The sequence below is a fragment of the Scyliorhinus torazame genome, chromosome 19 (assembly GCF_047496885.1).
Source record: "Scyliorhinus torazame isolate Kashiwa2021f chromosome 19, sScyTor2.1, whole genome shotgun sequence".
In the NCBI taxonomy this organism is placed as follows: Eukaryota; Metazoa; Chordata; class Chondrichthyes; order Carcharhiniformes; family Scyliorhinidae; genus Scyliorhinus; species Scyliorhinus torazame.
The window spans coordinates 82,298,969-82,318,161 of record NC_092725.1 but is presented as its reverse complement, the minus strand read 5'-3'; the positions used below and the strand labels follow the sequence as shown (position 1 = coordinate 82,318,161).

General features: G+C 48.0%; 1 protein-coding gene across 5 annotated transcripts in view; it reads right to left on the bottom strand.

Annotated features, from left to right (window-relative positions):
* The window catches only part of cacna1c (calcium channel, voltage-dependent, L type, alpha 1C subunit), a 1,623,635-nt gene that overhangs the window by 1,060,205 nt on the left and 544,237 nt on the right, over positions 1-19,193 (bottom strand). For all 5 annotated transcript variants that reach the window (XM_072484617.1, XM_072484613.1, XM_072484615.1 and 2 more), the window contains one exon: positions 2,771-2,923. In XM_072484617.1, the coding sequence (XP_072340718.1) occupies positions 2,771-2,923 (153 nt within the window). The remainder of the gene's footprint in view (positions 1-2,770; positions 2,924-19,193) is intronic.

The following is a 19,193-nucleotide window of genomic DNA, read 5'->3' as shown; positions in this document are numbered from 1 at the left end:
ATATGCAGGCCTGCCTGCTCCTCTGGCCTGCTTATGCTGGCTATAATAAATCCAGCTATTGTCTTGCAGAAAATGTTTAGAAAATGTCTGTTTCTGTGGCTTTCTTTAAATGTTCTCAGTCAGAAAAGGTTAGTCTTCCAGACCTGCTGCAGAATGCATCGGACTCCAATACAATGAGCATGTGGCATTTATCCATTAATGAAACAAGCTACAGCTCAGCATACAGTGGAGCAAAGCTATTAGCATCTTAGCTATCTATCATCACAGATTCATTTTCTAATGCGGGAATAAACCATGTTTCAAAACATCACATTTAAAATAACTATCCTAAATGTTTTGTGAAAAATGGTCAAGAAATGTCTTAAACATGTCAGATTCTTGAGTTAGTTTTGTCTGGCAGCTAAAGTTTCCAATATTGCTCTTACAAATGTGGCACAAAAGTATTTGCATTTAATAGAATGAGGAAACTTCATGCAATTTTTTTTTTTTGGGGGGGGGCAGTTTAGCTCGGCTGGATTCTCCAGTCGCCGAAGTCAAGACCACAATTTCTATTATCATGTGAGCAATGCGGAGCCAAAATTGTCGAATGCAGGATTACATGAGTTGCAATGAGACACTCAATTATATTTTTGTGACCTTGTCTGAGAGTTAGATATTCAGCTGGACATCAGCTGTGCTCTCTTGCACTTCCTTGAAAAAATTAATTTGAGCTTTTATATCTATTTGAATAGGGTCTTGTTTAACAACCCATTAGAAAATAAGATACATAAGCTGGAATTCTCCCGCCGTTCGCTGGCAGTAGGATTCTCTGGTCCCATCGGCAGCGCATCCCCACCTGTGGGTTTCTCGGCGGTGTGAGGCGACTTCAATGGGAATTCCCATTGACAGTGACAGGAACAGAGAATCACGCCACCAGCAAATGGTGGGTTGCCTCCCGTTGGCAAGAAACACGTGTCTGTGAGGTCAGAGAATCCCGCCCACTGTCAGTACTGCAATGAAATGTAGGTCCAAATTACATGTTTAACTCCTGGAGTAGAACTTGAACTACCAATCTTCTGACTCAGGCAAGTGTACTGCCACTGATTCAAACAAATAGACACTCACAACTGAAACCAACACTAACGACAACCATGATTTAAGGAAATCATCATTATGAAAAATGAAACGGCTGTTTATTACTGGACTATTTTGATGAACCACCTTGTACATAGTTCACGTTCATGGTTTTGAGGTCATGCTTAGTTCTGGAAAGATTAAAGTTTAACTGTAGAAAATGGGCTAACTGCAGCTAAAGCAACTTAGAGTCTAATACACTTAAACGGTTGAGGTCATGCTGACTTAAGGGGCTAACAGCTAAAAGGAGAAGAAACAGCAGGTGGGTTTATTTAGCAGGAGAACGGGAGGTGTGGTGTCTAGACTGCTTGCAAAGGAATACTGTCCAGAGAGATGTTTTGTTTTGGGAATTAGAACTAGATTTGTTGAAAAGCATTAGGTGAACCTGAAAAGACTATGTTATCATGGAGGTGGATGAACCTTAAGAAGGTTCTCTGGCTTCATCCTATCTGCGTGTTTTCTGGAAGAGGAGGTTGGTGGCAGTTTGAACATGATGTGGTTTGAAGCTCACAGAGAAACCTTGGGAGCTGTTAGCAGGCTCCAGGTAATTAGGGCTCTGAGAAGTCCTGGGGAGCTGGTGGCAGAACATCGCTGGTTACATGCTGGAAGCAGTTAGGTCTCAGGAAAACCCCTAGGAGCCATTTATAGCAAGGTGCAGCCAGGAGACTGGGGTTCAGAGGGTAGTACCAGCTCAGGGAAGTTTGTAGTCTATAAAGTGTTCAAAATGTGCTGATAATTAGAGGTGGGACTGCAACTTTCTGGTCCCATGCAGCGCAGTTTAGGGAGAAGCAATTGGACCAAAGAGAGGGAGCGGGAGTTGAGGCAGTCTGAGTTGGAGATAGTTTTGAGGAAATTCAGAGTCTAGATCTTTGAAATTAAAGAATTAAAATTCCTTTTGATGCAGACAGAATTTTGTGACTCACAGTGGGCACGGACATCTGGGTGGGTTGCTGAGGAATCCATGCGATTTGTCTTGGTCACACCTGCCATTTAGTGTGCAATTTGGTGTGTTCAACAACAGTTTTTCTGTGATTCATATTTACCTCATGTTAACACTGAATATCAGCAGTAAGAGAGATATAATTTGTTTAAAACTGGGATTTTGCGGGTTTTTTCTCATAGTGGGCAACTGGAATTTCAAACTTTGTCTCTGGGATTGTCTGAAATTTGAGGAGGAGGCAGTGTAATTGAAACCTGCAAAATTCTAAAGGGGTTGATTGATACTGAGAGGTGGTTTCCTTTGGTCATGGAGTCCAAAACACCGGCACACAGTGTTAGGGTAAAGGGCCATTCATTTAGGACTGAGATGGGACGAAAATGCTTCATTCAAAAGATTGTTAGTCTTTTGATTTCTCTACCAGAGGGTTGTGGATGCTCAATCGTTGAATACATTTAAGACTGGGATAGGCACATTTTTGGACTCAGGAAATTCAGTGGTATGAGGAGTGTGTGGGAAAATTAAGTTGAAGAACAAGATCAGCTTTGATCATATTGAATGACGGAGCAGGCTCATTGGGCCAGATAGCCTATTCCTACTCCTATTTCTCATGTTTACTTTAAACACAAAGTTACTGATCCCTAACACTCTACAAATATATGGTTTAAATAAAATAGTAATAGGCTATGGCATATATATATCAGCTATCAATATTCTTACCTGTTGTACTAAATAAGCAGGTTTTGTGCATTTTGCCCATGAAGAGTTCTAATCCTATAATGGCGTAGATGATGATTACAAACAGCACCAACAAAGCAATGTGTAGCAATGGGACCATGGCCTTGATGATTGAATTTAACACCACCTGGAGGCCTGAAAACACAAAAAGAGGATTTTATTTTAGAGAATGTGACAAATTTTCAATGGTTGAAATCTCAAAATTAGTGGTGAATAGCGAATAATTCATAAAAAGCTAACTTTGTATTTTAAATTTGAACATAGTCAGTTCATAATCGTTAGAGAGTGATCATCAAAGAAGATAAGCCAGTTAGTTCTATGTTTGATTCTTCCAGATGTTGGATTCTTCCAAATTGTATTTTCAAATTGAAAATGTACACTTCCTGATACTTGGATAAAAGGGAAATGACTTCCGCAGTGTTTTAATGAGACCTATTTGAAAGCGTGTGATGTGAGTCCAGTAAAGACAATTTAGACTGGTCCTTTAAATTATTGTTGACTGATATTCTGTCTCCCTACAGCATATCGGCAACATCCCAGGTTTCCCTGGAAAATATCTTCCCTTCTATCCTTAAAATGCCATCATAGAAATCACGGCATCTTAAAGCTGATGTGAGGCCCTTTCAGAGTTCCTGGTAGATCCCAAATGTTAACTCGTACTAGATGATTAATCCTGGAAGGAATTGGAATGGCTTTTATGGACTGGAGCTAAGGTGGGCAGTGTGGGCCTTCAATGATAGCAGAACCAACATTTCTGAATTAAATACAATTTTGATTAAACTTATTTTTAAGCCCAACTTCGGAAAATACACATAAAAAGGTATTTTTAAACAATTTCATAATCTACTTACAAAAATAAGCCTTGGTTCTTTAAGAATTTATATTAATAGAACAGATTACTTGTACTGAAGATGTGGAAATGTTTTGCAATTCACTTACACCAGCTAAAATAATCGAATGTCTCGTAAAACCTTACATTACACTTTCAGTATTCCCATAGTCCGACATTATCCTAAACATATTAGTTTATTATGTCAGTCAAATGGTGATGATATTTTTTAGAATGTGCATTTGAATGTTGGCAGAAGATTAAATGATAAATCCTACAAAAATAAGCAAGTAATCAGGTCAGGACCATGTGAGTGTGTACACATTAGATTAAGGTGTTATGGGCCAGGGTTTAGAGAACCCCAAAGTGTATCATGGAATTCACCTGATCCACAACTTTGACTAGATTGTGGTATGGGGAGCACACAGCCCACTCCACAGGTGTGGTAGAGCAGAAATGTAAAAGTAATTTTTAAGGCAAAACAATGTTTATTCTATGAACTCAAGTTAACGTTTTTGAAACATACAGTGAACATCTTAGCAACCATCAATTCAAAAACAACCCCCAAGGAATACAACACCAAGTAATCCTTAATAACTTCCCAAACAACATCCAGAAGACAGAAGAAACACCTTTTAACAGAAGCACATCAGGTTTACATTCACTGCTGAAATCATTTATAATTCTGAATTCACCAAATGTTCAAGAGATAGTCTTTTAATGACAAATAGAACAGCAGTACATCTGCTTGGTCTGGCTTCAGCTCCAACACTGAAAACAAAACTAAAACACACCCTGCAGCAGTCTAAAATGACAGCAAAAAGCTGTCAGCCAGCCCAGCTCCACCCACACTCTCTGACATCACTGAAAACACCCATTTCTTAAAAGTACATTTCTTAAGCACCCATTTCTTAAAAGTACATTTCTTAAGCACCCATTGCTTAAAGGTATTCTCACATGACACCTCCCACCAAGAAAAAAAAAACTATCAACTTCAAAATGGTTTCATTTTTCACCTTTTCACTATCCTTTAAGAAATGCACACAATAAATATACTTTCTTGTTTCAAAAAAAACACACACAAACAGGTACAATAATATAGTCCATTTTTGTTCTTCCAACTGAAATCCTTCTCGATTGACAGTCTCTTTGAACAAGAAGGTCTCTGCACGATCCGTCCATTTCTCTATGCCTCGGCATTTCTCTTTAAAGTCAGATACTTTAGATCAATCTGATCGCAGAGTCCCTTGTAATTCTCCAACACAGGAGCATTGGTTATCACAGCTTTCAGGCCGTCAAATGCCTGTTGACACTCCGCTGTCCTCTGGAATTTGTTACGCTTCTTGAGCAAGTCCGTCAGTGGAGCTACCACGCTACAAAATGTTTGCACAAATGTTCGATCAAATCCACTCATGCCAAGAAATCGCATTATTTCCCTTCGCCTTGAGGGTATCGGAAACTCCTCAAGGAAAGTGACTTGGGCTTTCCCAAATTCACTTTTGGCTACGTTTATCACCAAACCCGCCTCCTGAAGTCGATCGAATAACTCCATCAGATGTTTCAAATGTTCTTTCCATGTCTGGCTGAAAATTACCAGATCGTCGATGTAGACCGCACAATTGGGTAATCCTGAAACAACTTTGTTAGTTAACCATTGAAATGTGGCTGGGGCGTTTTTCTTGCCAAATGGCATAACTTTGAATTGGTATATACTATCCGGAGTCACAAAAGCTGAAATCTCCTTTCAGATAAAGGTACCTGCCAGTAACCTTTAAGCAAATCGAGTTTGGAAATAAAAGCTGATTGTCCCACTTTCTCAATGCAATCCTCCAAACGTGAGATAGGATAAGAGTCCATTCTTGTAACTGCATTAACCTTTCTCTCGCCCAAATACAACCGCTGGGTACCGTCTGATTTTGGTACCATCACTATGGGTGAGCTCCAATGGCTGCAACCCACTTCAATTATGCCATTTTTAAGGATACTCTCAATCTCTTTGTTAACCTGTGCCAATTTTAAAGGGTTAAGTCTGTATGGATGTTGTTTGATTGGAACAGCATTTCCCACATCTACGTCATGTATAGCCATTTTAGTACTTCCCAATTTATCTCCACAAACTTGCCCATGTGATATCAATAACTCTTTCAGGTCAGTCCGTTTTTCCTCTGGAGGGTAACTCAACAATTTATCCCAATTTTTAAGAACATCCTCATTTTCCAATTTAATTTGTGGTATGTCAAATTCACAGTCATCTGGATTTGGTTCGTCACTTTGAGTTACAATCATTAAAACCTCCTCCTTTATCTCTCCTTCCCTTTCAAAGTACCTTTTAAGCATATTCACAAAACACACTCGGTGAGTTTTCTTTCTACCTGGCGTTCTTACCACATTATTCACCTCACTTAATTTACTTTCAATCTGATAAGGTCCACAAAATCTAGCTTTTAAAGGTTCACCTACCACTGGTAACAACATTAAAACTTTATCTCCAATGGTAAAACTACGAACTTTGGATTTCTTGTCCACTCCTCGTTTCATCACATTTTGTGCAACTTTAAAATGTTGTCTAGCCAATTCACCTGCTCTATTTAATCATTCCCTAAAATTTGACACGCAATCCAATAAAGTAATTTCCGATTTCTCACTCACCAAATTTTTTTAAATCAATTTAAATGGTCCTCTTACCTCATGACCAAAGATTAGTTCAAAAGGACTAAATTTGGTTGACTCATTAGGTGCATCCCTAATTGCAAACAGTACGAGTGGAATTCCTTTATCCCATTCCTCTGGATAATCGTGACAATAAGCCCTCAACATTGTCTTTAATGTCTGATGCCGCCTTTTTTTTTTTTTAACAAACAATTTTATTGAGGTATTTTAGACATATCGAAAAAGTGACATTGTACAGTACAAAAAAAAGTCAAGACACAAATTAAACAGAGTGCAAACCACGGCTCTGTTCACGCAAGGGCCTGCCGCAATATCCCCCTACTCTACTCTACCCTACACTAGCCCCCCCCGCCGCCTCCACCCTGCTGACGCTTACTGCTTTGCGAAGAAGTCAATAAATGGCTGCCACATTTGGCTGAACCCTAATAGCGAACCTCTCAAGGCGAACTTGACTTTCTCTAGGCCAAGAAAGCTCGCCATGTCCGATAGCCATACCTCAGCCCTCGGGGGATTTGAGTCTCTCCATGCTACCAGTATTCGTTTCCGGGCTACCAGAAAAGCAAAGACCAGAACATTGGCCTCTCTCTCTTCCTGGACTCCCCGGTCCTCCGAAACCCCAAAGATTGCCACCTCCGGGCTCATTCCCACCCCAGTTTTCAATACCCGGGACATGACATCTGCGAATCCCTGCCAGTACCCACTGAGTTTAGGGCACGACCAGAACATGTGTACATGGTTAGCCGGCCCTCCAACGCATCTAGCGCACTTGTCCTCCAGCCCAAAGAATTTGCTCATCCGGGCCACCGTCATGTGGGCCCGGTGCACGACCTTAAACTGGATCAGACTGAGCCTGGCGCATGTTGCGGTCATGTTTACTCTGCTCAGGTCTTCTGCCCAGATACCGTCCTCCATCTCCCCCCCAAGCTCCTCTTCCCGCTTAAGCTTCAGGTCCTCGGTCTCCGAATCCTCAGCTCCCATTAGTTCCTGGTAGACGTCTGAGACTCTACACTCTTCCACCTCTCACCTAGAAACTACCCTGTCCTGCCTCCCCTTCGGCGGGAGACGTAGGAAGGACGGCACCAGTCTGCATACAAAATCCTGCAACTGTAAGTATCTAAATTCGTTCCCCCTCACCAGCCAAAACTTCTCCTCCAGCGCCCTCATGCTCGGAAAGCTCCCTTCCAGGAACAGATCCCCCATCCTCACAATCCCCACCCTCCTCCACAATCGATACCCTCCGTCCATGTTCCCCGGGGCAAATCGGTGGTTGCCGCAGATTGGGGTCCACACCGATGCTCTTACCTCCCCTACATGCCGCCTCCACTGGCCCCAGATCCGAAGAGCCTGTATGACCCACAAGCCTCCGGGTCCTTATCCCGTTTCAGAATAAGCGAGATAGTGGCCTGCGACATCATCGGGGGTAAATTCCCTCTGTCTCTTGCTTCGTTAAAGACCCTGACCAGCACCGGCCCCACTATCCTGCCAAATTATTTGTAAAACCCCACTGTATACCCGTCCGGCTCCGGGGCTTTACCCGACTGCATGACCTTCAGGCCCCCCAATACCTCTTCGATCCTGACCAGGGCCCCCAGTCCGTTCATCAACCCCATCCCCTCTCTTGGGAAGGTCAGTCCGTCCAGGAATCGCCTCATCTCCCCCGGGAGGTTCCGAAGTGTACAGCTTCCTATAAAAGTCCATGAAGATCTTGTTCAGCCCTGCCGGGTCACCCACTAGATTACCCTCCCCATCCACTACCATCCCTATTTCCCTAGCCGCTTCCCTCTTCCTTAGTTGTTGCGCAAGCATTCTACTGGCCTTCTCCCCATGCTCATAAATTGCGCCTTTTACCTTTCTAAACTGCTCTACAGCCTTGCCTGTAGTCAGCACCCCATATTCGGCCTGCAGCCTCAGTTGTTTCCTGAGTAACTCTGTCCTCGGGGATTCCGTGTAACTCCTGTCCGTCCGTAGAATTTCCTTGATCAGTTGGTCCATCTCTGCCCTGTCTGTCCTGTCCCTGTACGCCCGGATTGAAATCAGCTCCCCTCTCACCACTGCCTTCAGTGCCTCCCAGAGCACCGCTGCCGAGACTTCTCCAGTATCGTTCACCTGCAGGTAATTCTGCATCCATTTCCTCAGCCTCTCGCACACCGCCTCGTCCGCGAGTAGTCCAACTTCCAGCCTCCATGGTGGGCGCTGAAAGCTGTCCTTACAAAACTGCAGGTCTACCCAGTGCGGAGCATGGTCCGATATGGCAATTGCCGAATGTTCTGCCCCCACCATTCCGGCCAGCAGGTCCCTACTCACAACAAAGTAGTCGATTCGGGAATACACCTTGTGGACATGGGAGTAGTACGAGAACTCCCTTGCCGTCGGCCGGTTAAATCTCCACGATCTGCTCCCCCCGTTTGCTCCATGAACCCTCTCAGTTCCTTTGCCATCGCTGGCAACCTGCCCGTTCTTGAACATGACCGGTCCAGGCTCGGGTTCAGGACTGTATTAAAGTCCCCGCCCATGATCAGGTTACGCGAGTCTAAGTCAGGGATCTTCCCCAACATCCTCCTAATAAAATCCACATCGTCCCAATTAGGGTGACACACACTAACCAGGAATACTCTCACCCCTTCGAGCTTACCCCTCACCATAACGAACCTGCCACCCCCATCCACAACTGTGCCCTCCGCCTCAAATTGTACCCTTTTATTAATTAGGATCGCAGCCCCCCTCGTCTTAGAATCAAGCCCCGAATGAAAGACCAGACTGACCCAGCCCTTCCATAACCTAACCTGGTCTGCCACTTTCAGGTGCGTCTCCTGCAGCATGACTAGGTCCGCCTTCATGCGCAAACACACATGCCCTCTTCACTGGCCCGTTTAACCGTCTAACATTCCAGGTGATCAGCCTGGTTGGGGGGCACTTCGCCCCCCCCCTTTGCCGATCAGCCATCTCCTTTCCTTGGCCAGCCCCCTAGCCATGTGTCGTGCTTCATCTGGCCCACCTCCTGACCGGCTCCACCCATGACCTCCTCACTGTTGCCATGCCCAGTTTCCATCCCGGTCAGCAGAACAACTCCCCCCCATCCCCCCGCTAGCAACACCATCCTATCACCTAACCCCTGCTCTAATCTAATGTATGCACATCCACCACCTCGGCTACCGTTGACAAGCCCCACTCAGCTAGCCTGGGGCTCCCAGCCTCGGTGCCAGTGCGTCTCCCACCCATTGTTCCCAGTCACCCCTCCCCCAACCCATTCATACCACTTCCCCAGATCAGTCCTACTTAAGCAAACACTCTATACAAGTCATAAACAACCCCCACAATAGCACAACTCAAGTTAAACAAAAAAAAAGATAAGAAATAACAGGCACTCTCAGTCCTTCCCATACAGACACAGAAAATGATTGCACAATGTTCCCCTGAAGCATCCATCTTAACCCAACCCTTTTAACTGTTTCCTTTATTATTTTCCCCCCAGCCAAACTCCAACTAATCAAAGAGCCCAAAAAGGAAACATTCAGGTAAACCACGCAAAAAAAAACACAGCTCTACCACCTTCCAACACCCCAAAAAGGTTAAAAAAAAGAACGACAAAAACGGACCCAAACATGCAGGAAATTTTCAAAACGGGAGAGAAACCACATATACTTAAAAGTTCTGACATGAGTCCAAACGTCCTCAGCTCAGGGCCAGCCCTTGCTTCTTAACGAAGTCCATCGCCTCTTCGCGTTCCGCGAAATAGTGGTGCTGACCTTCATACGTAACCCACAGTCATGCCGGAAAAAGCAGCCCGAATTTCATCTTGTTTTTATACAGTATCTCCTTTACCTGCCTGTAGCCTCCCCTCCTCCTGGCCACCTCAGCGCTCAAATCTTGGTGAACACGCAGGGTGGTATTGTCCCAAGTACAGCTTTGTGTGCTTTTTGTCCATTGCAGCACCCATTCCTTGTCCAGGTACCTGTGAAAACATACCACCATCGCTCGTGGGGGACCCCCTCGTCGTGGCTGCCTCACCTGCACTCTGTGTGCCATGTCCACCACCGGCGGGCGCGGGAACACCTCGCTCCCCAGCAACTTCTGAAACATACCCTACACAAACGCGGTAGCGTCCAGCCTCTCTGCTCACGATTCTCACGTTCTGCTGACGAGATCTGTTGTCCAGGTCCTCCAGCCTTTCCAGAAGCACTTTTTGCTGGTCCCTCAATCTCCGAATCTCCACATCTGCCACCGTTTGAAAGTCAGCCTGCTCCTCCACTAACTTTTCCAACTGCTGGAGCTTCTCAGCCTGATCATCCAGCCTTTTTTCCATCCGGTCAATTGACTACTGTAGCAGCTCCAAGTTGTTACGCTTCAGAGCCAAATAGCCCTCCTGCATAGTCTGCAGCAGCTGCTCCATTGTGGGCTGAGCTGTCAACGCCTTGCTCTGCACACCAGCCACGCTGGTCCCTCCGGCTTCTTAGGTCCATCCAATTCTGTATGGGTCCTGGGCCTGAGTACTATTGCTTTCCAGTTCCGCGCTCAAAAGCGCAAAATAGTCGGGGGAAAAGGTCCAAAAGTCCGACCGAAACGGGAGCCACCAAATGTGCGACCTACTCCCTCATAGCCGCCACCGGAAGTTGATGCCACCTTTCTAACGCTCCCTGCGATTCTGGATGGTACGCAGTTGATTTAAATTGTATTATTCCTAAGCTATCTTTTGTAAGGGCCATGAAGAATCCAGCACGAGTTTTAAGGATACAAAGTAATAACATTTATTTACAATAACATATATACATAACAGTAGCAGTAACTTCCCTTGCTACATACTCCTTCCTGCTGGTTCCTGAACGGGCCAGCTTTATTTATACTAAGAGTTTACTAGTGGTTTCTCCGCCCCCCCTCATTGGGGAAGCTCATACTCCCACAGGATTGTGGGATAGTCATTAGTCCCCAGCCAATGGTAAGTAGGCAGGTTATAACATCCCTCCCCCCGCAAAGTCCAAGGAATCCACCGAAGCCCCTGGCGAAGGAGGGCGTCGGACTCGTTTGGCCGCAGGCCGGACACCATTTGCACGCGGCGCTGGATCAGGCGGCGTATAACGAGACGGAGACCGACCGGCACTTCCGTGATGAACGGCGCAACGGTTGTACATCCATGGCCCGTGGACCCGAGGATTCCCCCTCTGATGCATCCTGTGTCTCCATCTCGGAGTCAGAGTCTGCTGCCTCCGTCATGTCAGCGTCTCTATCTCCATTCGGTTCCGTAACGACCTGCGCAGGCTTCGAGTGAGGCACCAGTGGAAGATTGTGAGGACTACCTTCCCTTGTCTCTGGGGTCTCTGCGGCTGTAGAAATGAGCTCCGGGGGCGGGGAATCTTTTGAGGGGATAGTCTTCTGGACCGAACATGGTCTACATGTTTTCGCTGGAGGCGACCCTGGGCTTGCACTTGGTAAGATATAGGGCCCGTTTGGCGAAAGATTACACCAGGAACCCATTGGGCACCACCAGCAAAATTCCGAACGAACACTGGGTCACCGGGCGCAAACTGCCGAATCGGCCGATGCCGAGAAAATCCCTGTCCCTGCCGTTCTTGTGTGCGGCGTACCTTTGCGCCAATGTCCGGGAAAACCATACTAAGGCAGGTGCGAAGTCTCCGGCCCATTAGGAGTTCTGCGGGAGCTACCCCAGTCACCGCATGGGGGGTGGTCCTATACGTAAACAAAAAGCGAGCCAGTCTCGTGTCCATTGATCCGGAAGACTGCTTCTTTAGGCCTCTTTTGAATGTCTGCACTGCGCGTTCTGCCAACCCATTTGAAGCCGGGTGGTAAGGGGCAGTGTGGATATGGCGGATGCCATTCATCTTCGTGAACCTCGCAAACTCCTCACTCGTGAATGGAGTGCCGTTATCCGTGACCAGCACCTCGGGGAGGCCATGCGTACTAAACGATAAACGCATCTTTTCAATTGTTGCGCAGGACGTTGTCCCCTGCATCTTATGCACCTCTAGCCATTTGAACTGGGCGTCAATTAGTAGAAGGAACATGGATCCTTGAAAAGGGCCTGCGAAATCTGCATGCAAGCGTGCCCAAGGCTGCCCTGGCCATTCCCAGTGATGTAGGGGCGCGGCCGGCGGAAGCTTCTGATGCCCCTGGCAAATGGAGCAGTTTTGGGCCACCTTCTCAATGTTGGTGTCGAGGCCTGGCCACCAGACATAACTCCGGGCCAACATTTTCATTTTGGTCACGCCTGGATGCCCATTGTGCAAGTCTGTTAGTATCAGCTCCTGACCTTTTTCCGGGACAATCACACGTGTCTCCCACAAGAGGATGCCGTCTTCCACGCTGAATTCTGACAGCTTGGAGGAAAATGCCCGCAACTCGCCTGGGAGCTGTCTATGCTGCCCACCATACAGGACTATGTGCCGAACCTTTGACAGGACTGGCTCCATCTGGGTCCACTCACGGATCTGTGATGCCGTGACAGGCAAGGTGTCCATAAAATTTAGGGTTGCAACCACCTTACCGGTCGTGGGGGTCGACATGGGGCCGGTCGATAAAGGCAATCGGCTCAGTGCGTCGGCATTTGCTATCTGCGTACCTGGTTTGTGCTCCAGAAAATACTCGTATGCAGCAAGCAACAAAGCCCAGCGCTGGATCCATGCAGAAGCAATGGGCGGTATTGGCCTATCCTCTCTGAAAAGTCCCAGCAGGGGCTTATGATCAGTCACGATAGTGAAATGGCGGCCGTACACGTACTGGTGGAAGCGTTTCACCTCGAAAACCACTGCCAGGCCCTCCTTCTCGATCTGAGCGTACTTTTTCTCCGCTGCAGTCAATGTGCGGGAGGCGAAAGCTATCGGTCGCTCGGCCCCGTTCTCCATCTTGTGGGACAGGACGGCCCCAATACCATACGGGGATGCATCACATGTGACGAGCAAAGGGGATCATAATGGGTTAGTAACCCAGACGACGACAATTGTTGCTTTACCCGCCGGAAAGCGGTTTTTTGCGGCTGAGCCCAAAGCCAGGTGTGATTTTTCTTTAGCAGAAGGTGCAATGGGGCCAGCGTAGTTGCCAGATTGGGGAGGAACTTCCCGTAATAGTTTACCAGACCGAGAAAAGAACGAAGGTGCGAAGTGTCAGTCGGGGCGGGGGCATGTTTTTTTAAAAATAAATATTTTATTGAAAATTTTTGGTCAACCAACACAGTACATTGTGCATCCTTTACACAATATTATAACAACACAAATAACAATTACCTATTTTATAAACAAAAAAAAATGAATAAATAATAAATAACAAAAATGAAAACTAACCCTAATTGGCAACTGCCTTATCACAAGTAACACTCTCCAAAAATATAATTTAACAGTCCAATATATAATTATCTGTAGCAACGACCTATACATATTCTACAGTATATATTAACAACCCTGAGAGTCCTTCTGGTTCCTCCTCCCCCCCCCTCCCCACCCCACCCCCCCAACCCCCCCCACCGCCCCTCCCCCCGGATCCTGGGCTGCTGCTGCTGCCTTCTTTTTTCCATTCCATGTATCTTTCTGCGAGGTATTCGACGAACGGTTGCCACCGCCTGGTGAACCCTTGAGCCGAGCCCCTTAGAACGAACTTAATCCGCTCTAGCTTTATAAACCCTGCCATGTCATTTATCCTGGTCTCCACCCCCGGGGGCTTGGCGTCTTTCCACATTAACAATATCCTGTGCCGGGCTACTAGGGACGCAAAGGCCAAAACATCGGCCTCTCTCGCCTCCTGCACTCCCGGCTCTTGTGCAACCCCAAATATAGCCAACCCCCAGCTTGGTTCGACCCGGACCCCCACTACTTTTGAAAGCACCTTTGTTACCCCCATCCAAAACCCCTGTAGTGCCGGGCATGACCAAAACATATGGGTATGATTCGCTGGGCTTCTCGAGCACCTCGCACACCTATCCTCCACCCCAAAAAATTTACTGAGCCGTGCTCCAGTCATATGCGCCCTGTGTAATACCTTAAACTGAATCAGGCTTAGCCTGGCACACGAGGACGACGAGTTTACCCTGCTTAGGGCATCTGCCCACAGCCCCTCCTCGATCTCCTCCCCCAGCTCTTCTTCCCATTTCCCTTTTAGTTCATCTACCATAGTCTCCCCTTCGTCCCTTATTTCCCTATATATATCTGACACCTTACCATCCCCCACCCATGTCTTTGAGATCACCCTGTCCTGCACCTCTTGTGTCGGGAGCTGCGGGAATTCCCTCACCTGTTGCCTCGCAAAAGCCCTCAGTTGCATATACCTGAATGCATTCCCTTGGGGCAACCCATATTTCTCGGTCAGCGCTCCCAGACTCGCGAACTTCCCATCCTCAAACAGATCTTTCAGTTGCGTTATTCCTGCTCTTTGCCACATTCCATATCCCCCATCCATTCCCCCCGGGCAAACCTATGGTTGTTTCTTATCGGGAACCCCCCCAAGGCTCCAGTCTTTCCCCTATGCCGTCTCCACTGTCCCCAAATCTTCAGTGTAGCCACCACCACCGGGCTTGTGCTGTAGTTCCTCGGTGAGAACGGCAATGGGGCTGTCACCATAGCCTGTAGGCTAGTCCCCCTACAGGACGCCCTCTCTAATCTCTTCCACGCCGCTCCCTCCTCCTCTCCCATCCACTTACTCACCATTGAAATATTAGCGGCCCAATAATACTCACTTAGGCTCGGTAGTGCCAGCCCCCCCCTATCCCTGCTACGCTGTAAGAATCCCTTCCTCACTCTCGGGGTCTTCCCGGCCCACACAAAACCCATGATGCTCTTTTCAATCCTTTTAAAAAAAGCGTTCGTGATCACCACCGGGAGGCACTGAAACACAAAGAGGAATCTCGGGAGGACCACCATCTTAACCGCCTGCACCCTCCCTGCCAGTGACAGGGATTCCATATCCCATCTCTTGAAATCCTGCTCCATTTGTTCCACCAACCACGTTAAATTTAACCTATGCAATGTGCCCCAATTCTTGGCTATCTGGATCCCCAGGTAACGAAAGTCCCTTGTTACCTTCCTCAATGGTAGGTCCTCTATTTCTCTACTCTGCTCCCCTGGATGCACCACAAAAAACTCACTTTTCCCCATGTTCAATTTATACCCTGAAAAATCCCCAAATTCCCCAAGTATCCGCATTATTTCTGGCATCCCCTCCGCCGGGTCTGCCACGTATAGTAGCAAATCGTCCGCATACAAAGATACCCGGTGTTCTTCTCCTCCTCTAAGTACTCCCCTCCACTTCTTGGAACCCCTCAACGCTATCGCCAGGGGCTCAATCGCCAGTGCAAACAATAATGGGGACAGAGGGCATCCCTGCCTTGTCTCTCTATGGAGCCGAAAATATGCAGATCCCCGTCCATTCGTGACCACGCTCGCCATCGGGGCCCTATACAACAGCTGCACACATCTAACATACCCCTCTCCAAAACCAAATCTCCTCAACACCTCCCACAAATAATCCCACTCCACTCTATCAAATGCTTTCTCGGCATCCATCGCCACTACTATCTCCGTTTCCCCCTCTGGTGGGGCCATCATCATTACCCCTAACAGCCTCCGTATATTCGTGTTCAGCTGTCTCCCCTTCACAAACCCAGTTTGGTCCTCGTGGACCATCCCCGGGACACATTCCTCTATTCTCATTGCCATTACCTTGGCCAGGATCTTGGCATCTACATTTAGGAGGGAAATAGGTCTATAGGACCCGCATTGTAGCGGGTCCTTTTCCTTCTTTAAGAGAAGCGATATCGTTGCTTCAGACATAGTCGTGGGCAGGTGTCCCCTTTCCTTTGCCTCATTAAAGGTCCTCGTCAATACCGGGGCGAGCAAGTCCACATATTTTCTATAGAATTCGACTGGGAATCCATCCGGTCCCGGGGCCTTTCCCGCCTGCATGCTCCTAATTCCTTTCACCACTTCTTCTACCTCGATCTGTGCTCCCAGTCCCACCCTTTCCTGCTCTTCCACCTTGGGAAATTCCAGCCGATCCAAGAAGCCCATCATTCTCTCCCTCCCATCCGGGGGTTGAGCTTCATATAATTTTTTATAAAATGTCTTGAACACTCCATTCACTCTCTCCAATCCCCGCTCCATCTCTCCTTCCTCATCCCTCACTCCCCCTATTTCCCTCGCTGCTCCCCTTTTCCTCAATTGGTGTGCCAGCAACCTGCTCGCCTTCTCCCCATATTCGTACTGTACACCCTGTGCCTTCCTCCATTGTGCCTCTGCAGTGCCCGTAGTCAGCAAGTCAAATTCTACATGTAGCCTTTGCCTTTCCCTATACAGTCCCTCCTCCGGTGCTTCCGCATATTGTCTGTCCACCCTCAAAAGTTCTTGCAGCAACCGCTCCCGTTCCTTACTCTCCTGCTTCCCTTTATGTGTCCTTATTGATATCAGCTCCCCTCTAACCACCGCCTTCAACGCCTCCCAGACCACTCCCACCTGGACTTCCCCATTATCATTGAGTTCCAAGTACTTTTCAATGCAACCCCTCACCCTTAGACACACACCCTCATCTGCCATTAGTCCCATGGGCGGAGGCATGTTGAATTGCACGCACCTTCTCTGCGACAGGGTGCAGACCTTCGCGGTCCACCCGATAACCTAGGTAGACTACTTCCTTTGCCTGAAATACGCACTTTGTGCGACGTAAACGGACTCCAGCCTCCGAAAGGCGTCTAAGGACAGCCTCCAGATTTTCCAAATGTTCCTGCTCCGACGTCCCTGTAATCAAAACGTCATCTAGGTAGACAGCCACACGTGGTAAACCTCTCAAAATGCCCTCCATAACACGTTGAAGAATTGCGCAGGCAGAGGATACTCCAAAGGGCAACCGTGTATATTCATAAAGGCCCCGGTGTGTATTAATCGTTACATATGGTCGGGAGGCAGGGTCCAGGTCCAACTGCAGGTAGGCGTGACTCATATCTAATTTTGTGAACGAGAGTCCACCTGCAAGTTTCGCGTAGAGATTCTCCATGCGAGGCATTGGATATCGGTTGAGTCGGGAAACCGTATTCACTGTAAGTTTATAGTCACCACACAAGCGAACTGTGGCATCTGGCTTCATTACAGGTACAATTGGTGCTGCCCAGTCAGCAAAACGGACGGGCCTGATAATACCCAAACTCTCCAAATGACTGAGCTCCCCTTCTACCTTCTCGAGCAAGGCGTAAGGCACTGGGCGCGCCCGGAAATAGCGCGGCGTGGCTCCTGGTTCAACTTGGATACGGGCTATGGCCCCTTTTATTTTCCCCAAACCAGGCTGGAATACATCTGGGTATCGTCCTAGCACCTCAGTCAACCCTTCAGAAACTGTTTGGAGGATGTGCTGCCATTGCAACCGCAAATGGCGCAACCAGTCCCGACCCAACAGGCTGGGCCCATGGCCGCGCACGATGATGAGTGGGAAACACCCCTCCTGGCGTCCATAAACAACAGGGGTCATTGTAGTTCCTGCAATGTCCAGTGGTTCCCCCGTGTAGGTGGCCAACCTGGCCTGTGAGTCGGTTAATGTAAGGGTCTGTATACCCTGCTTGATGCGGTCGAATGTCCTCTGGGCGATCACAGAGACCGCTGCGCCAGTATCCAACTCCATCTCAAGCGGGTGGCCATTGACCCGTACTGTCACCTTAATGGGGGCCACACGGGGAGCTGCCACACAATGCAGCTGCAGGCAGTCGTCCTCCGTCTCCACGTCCTCAGGAGTAGTCGCCGCAGGTTCATCCACATGGAAGGTATGGCCTCTGGGCTGGTCCCAGTTACGGCCCCTGGGCTGGTCCCAGTTTCGGTCGGAACGACGGCGCCTCTGGCACCCCCTGGACCGCCGTCCGCGACGGGGTCAGCGCCTACAAGTCTGACACGGACATGGCTCCTCGTCCATTGGCTCTGGAGAAGGCTCCCTTCGGGGAGGAATGTCCGACGGCCACTGGCGTCGGTCCGGACGTTGCCTCGCCCAAGGTACCGCAGGGGTGCGGGGGGACGTTTTCGGACGGAAGGGGTTGCACCCGAAGGCATGCACTTCCACTCCCTGTAGCTCCTGTACTCCTCGCTCTGCGCTCTCTCGGGACAATACAATTTGAATGGCCTGTTGAAAAGTCAATGTTGGCTCCGCAAACAACTTTCTCTGGGTGGCCGCATTGTTAATACCGCAAACCAAACGGTCGCGTAACATTTCTGACAAGGTCTCACCATAGTCACAGTACTCCGCAATCCTGCGTAGCCTGGATAGAAAATCGGCAAGGGATTCTCCAGGGGTCCTCTCAGCGGTATTAAACCGGTAACGCTGGACTTTCGTGGACGGGGTTGGGTTAAAATGTTGCCCCACTATATTCACAAGTTCATCAAACGTTTTGGTGTCCGGCGCAGCTGGGTACGTAAGGCTCCTAATCACCCCAAACGTATGCAGGCCGCAGGCGGTGAGCAATATGACCACCTGCCGCTCGTTTTCGGTGATACTGTTTGCCCGGAAATAGTAACGCATCCGTTGTGTTTACTGGTTCCAGCTTTCCAGCGCAGCATCAAAAACATCCAAACGTCCGTACAGAGGCATGGTATAATAGAAAACAACTTCCAACCTGTATCCAATAAAAATCCAGGGAGGTGGCTTCAGCAGTGTAGACAGCTATTCACTTTAACCTTCGTCGCTAGTTTTGTAAGGGCCACGAAGAATCCAGCACGAGTTTTAAGGATACAAAGTAATAACATTTATTTACTATAACATATATACATAACAGTCGCAGTAACTTCCCTTGCTACATACTCCTTCCTGCTGGTTCCTGAACTGGCTAGCTTTATTTTTACTTGGAGTTTACTAGTGGTTTCTCCGCCCCCCCCCCCCCCCCCCCTCATTGGGGAAGCTCATACTCCCACAGGATTGTGGGATAGTCATTAGTCCCCAGCC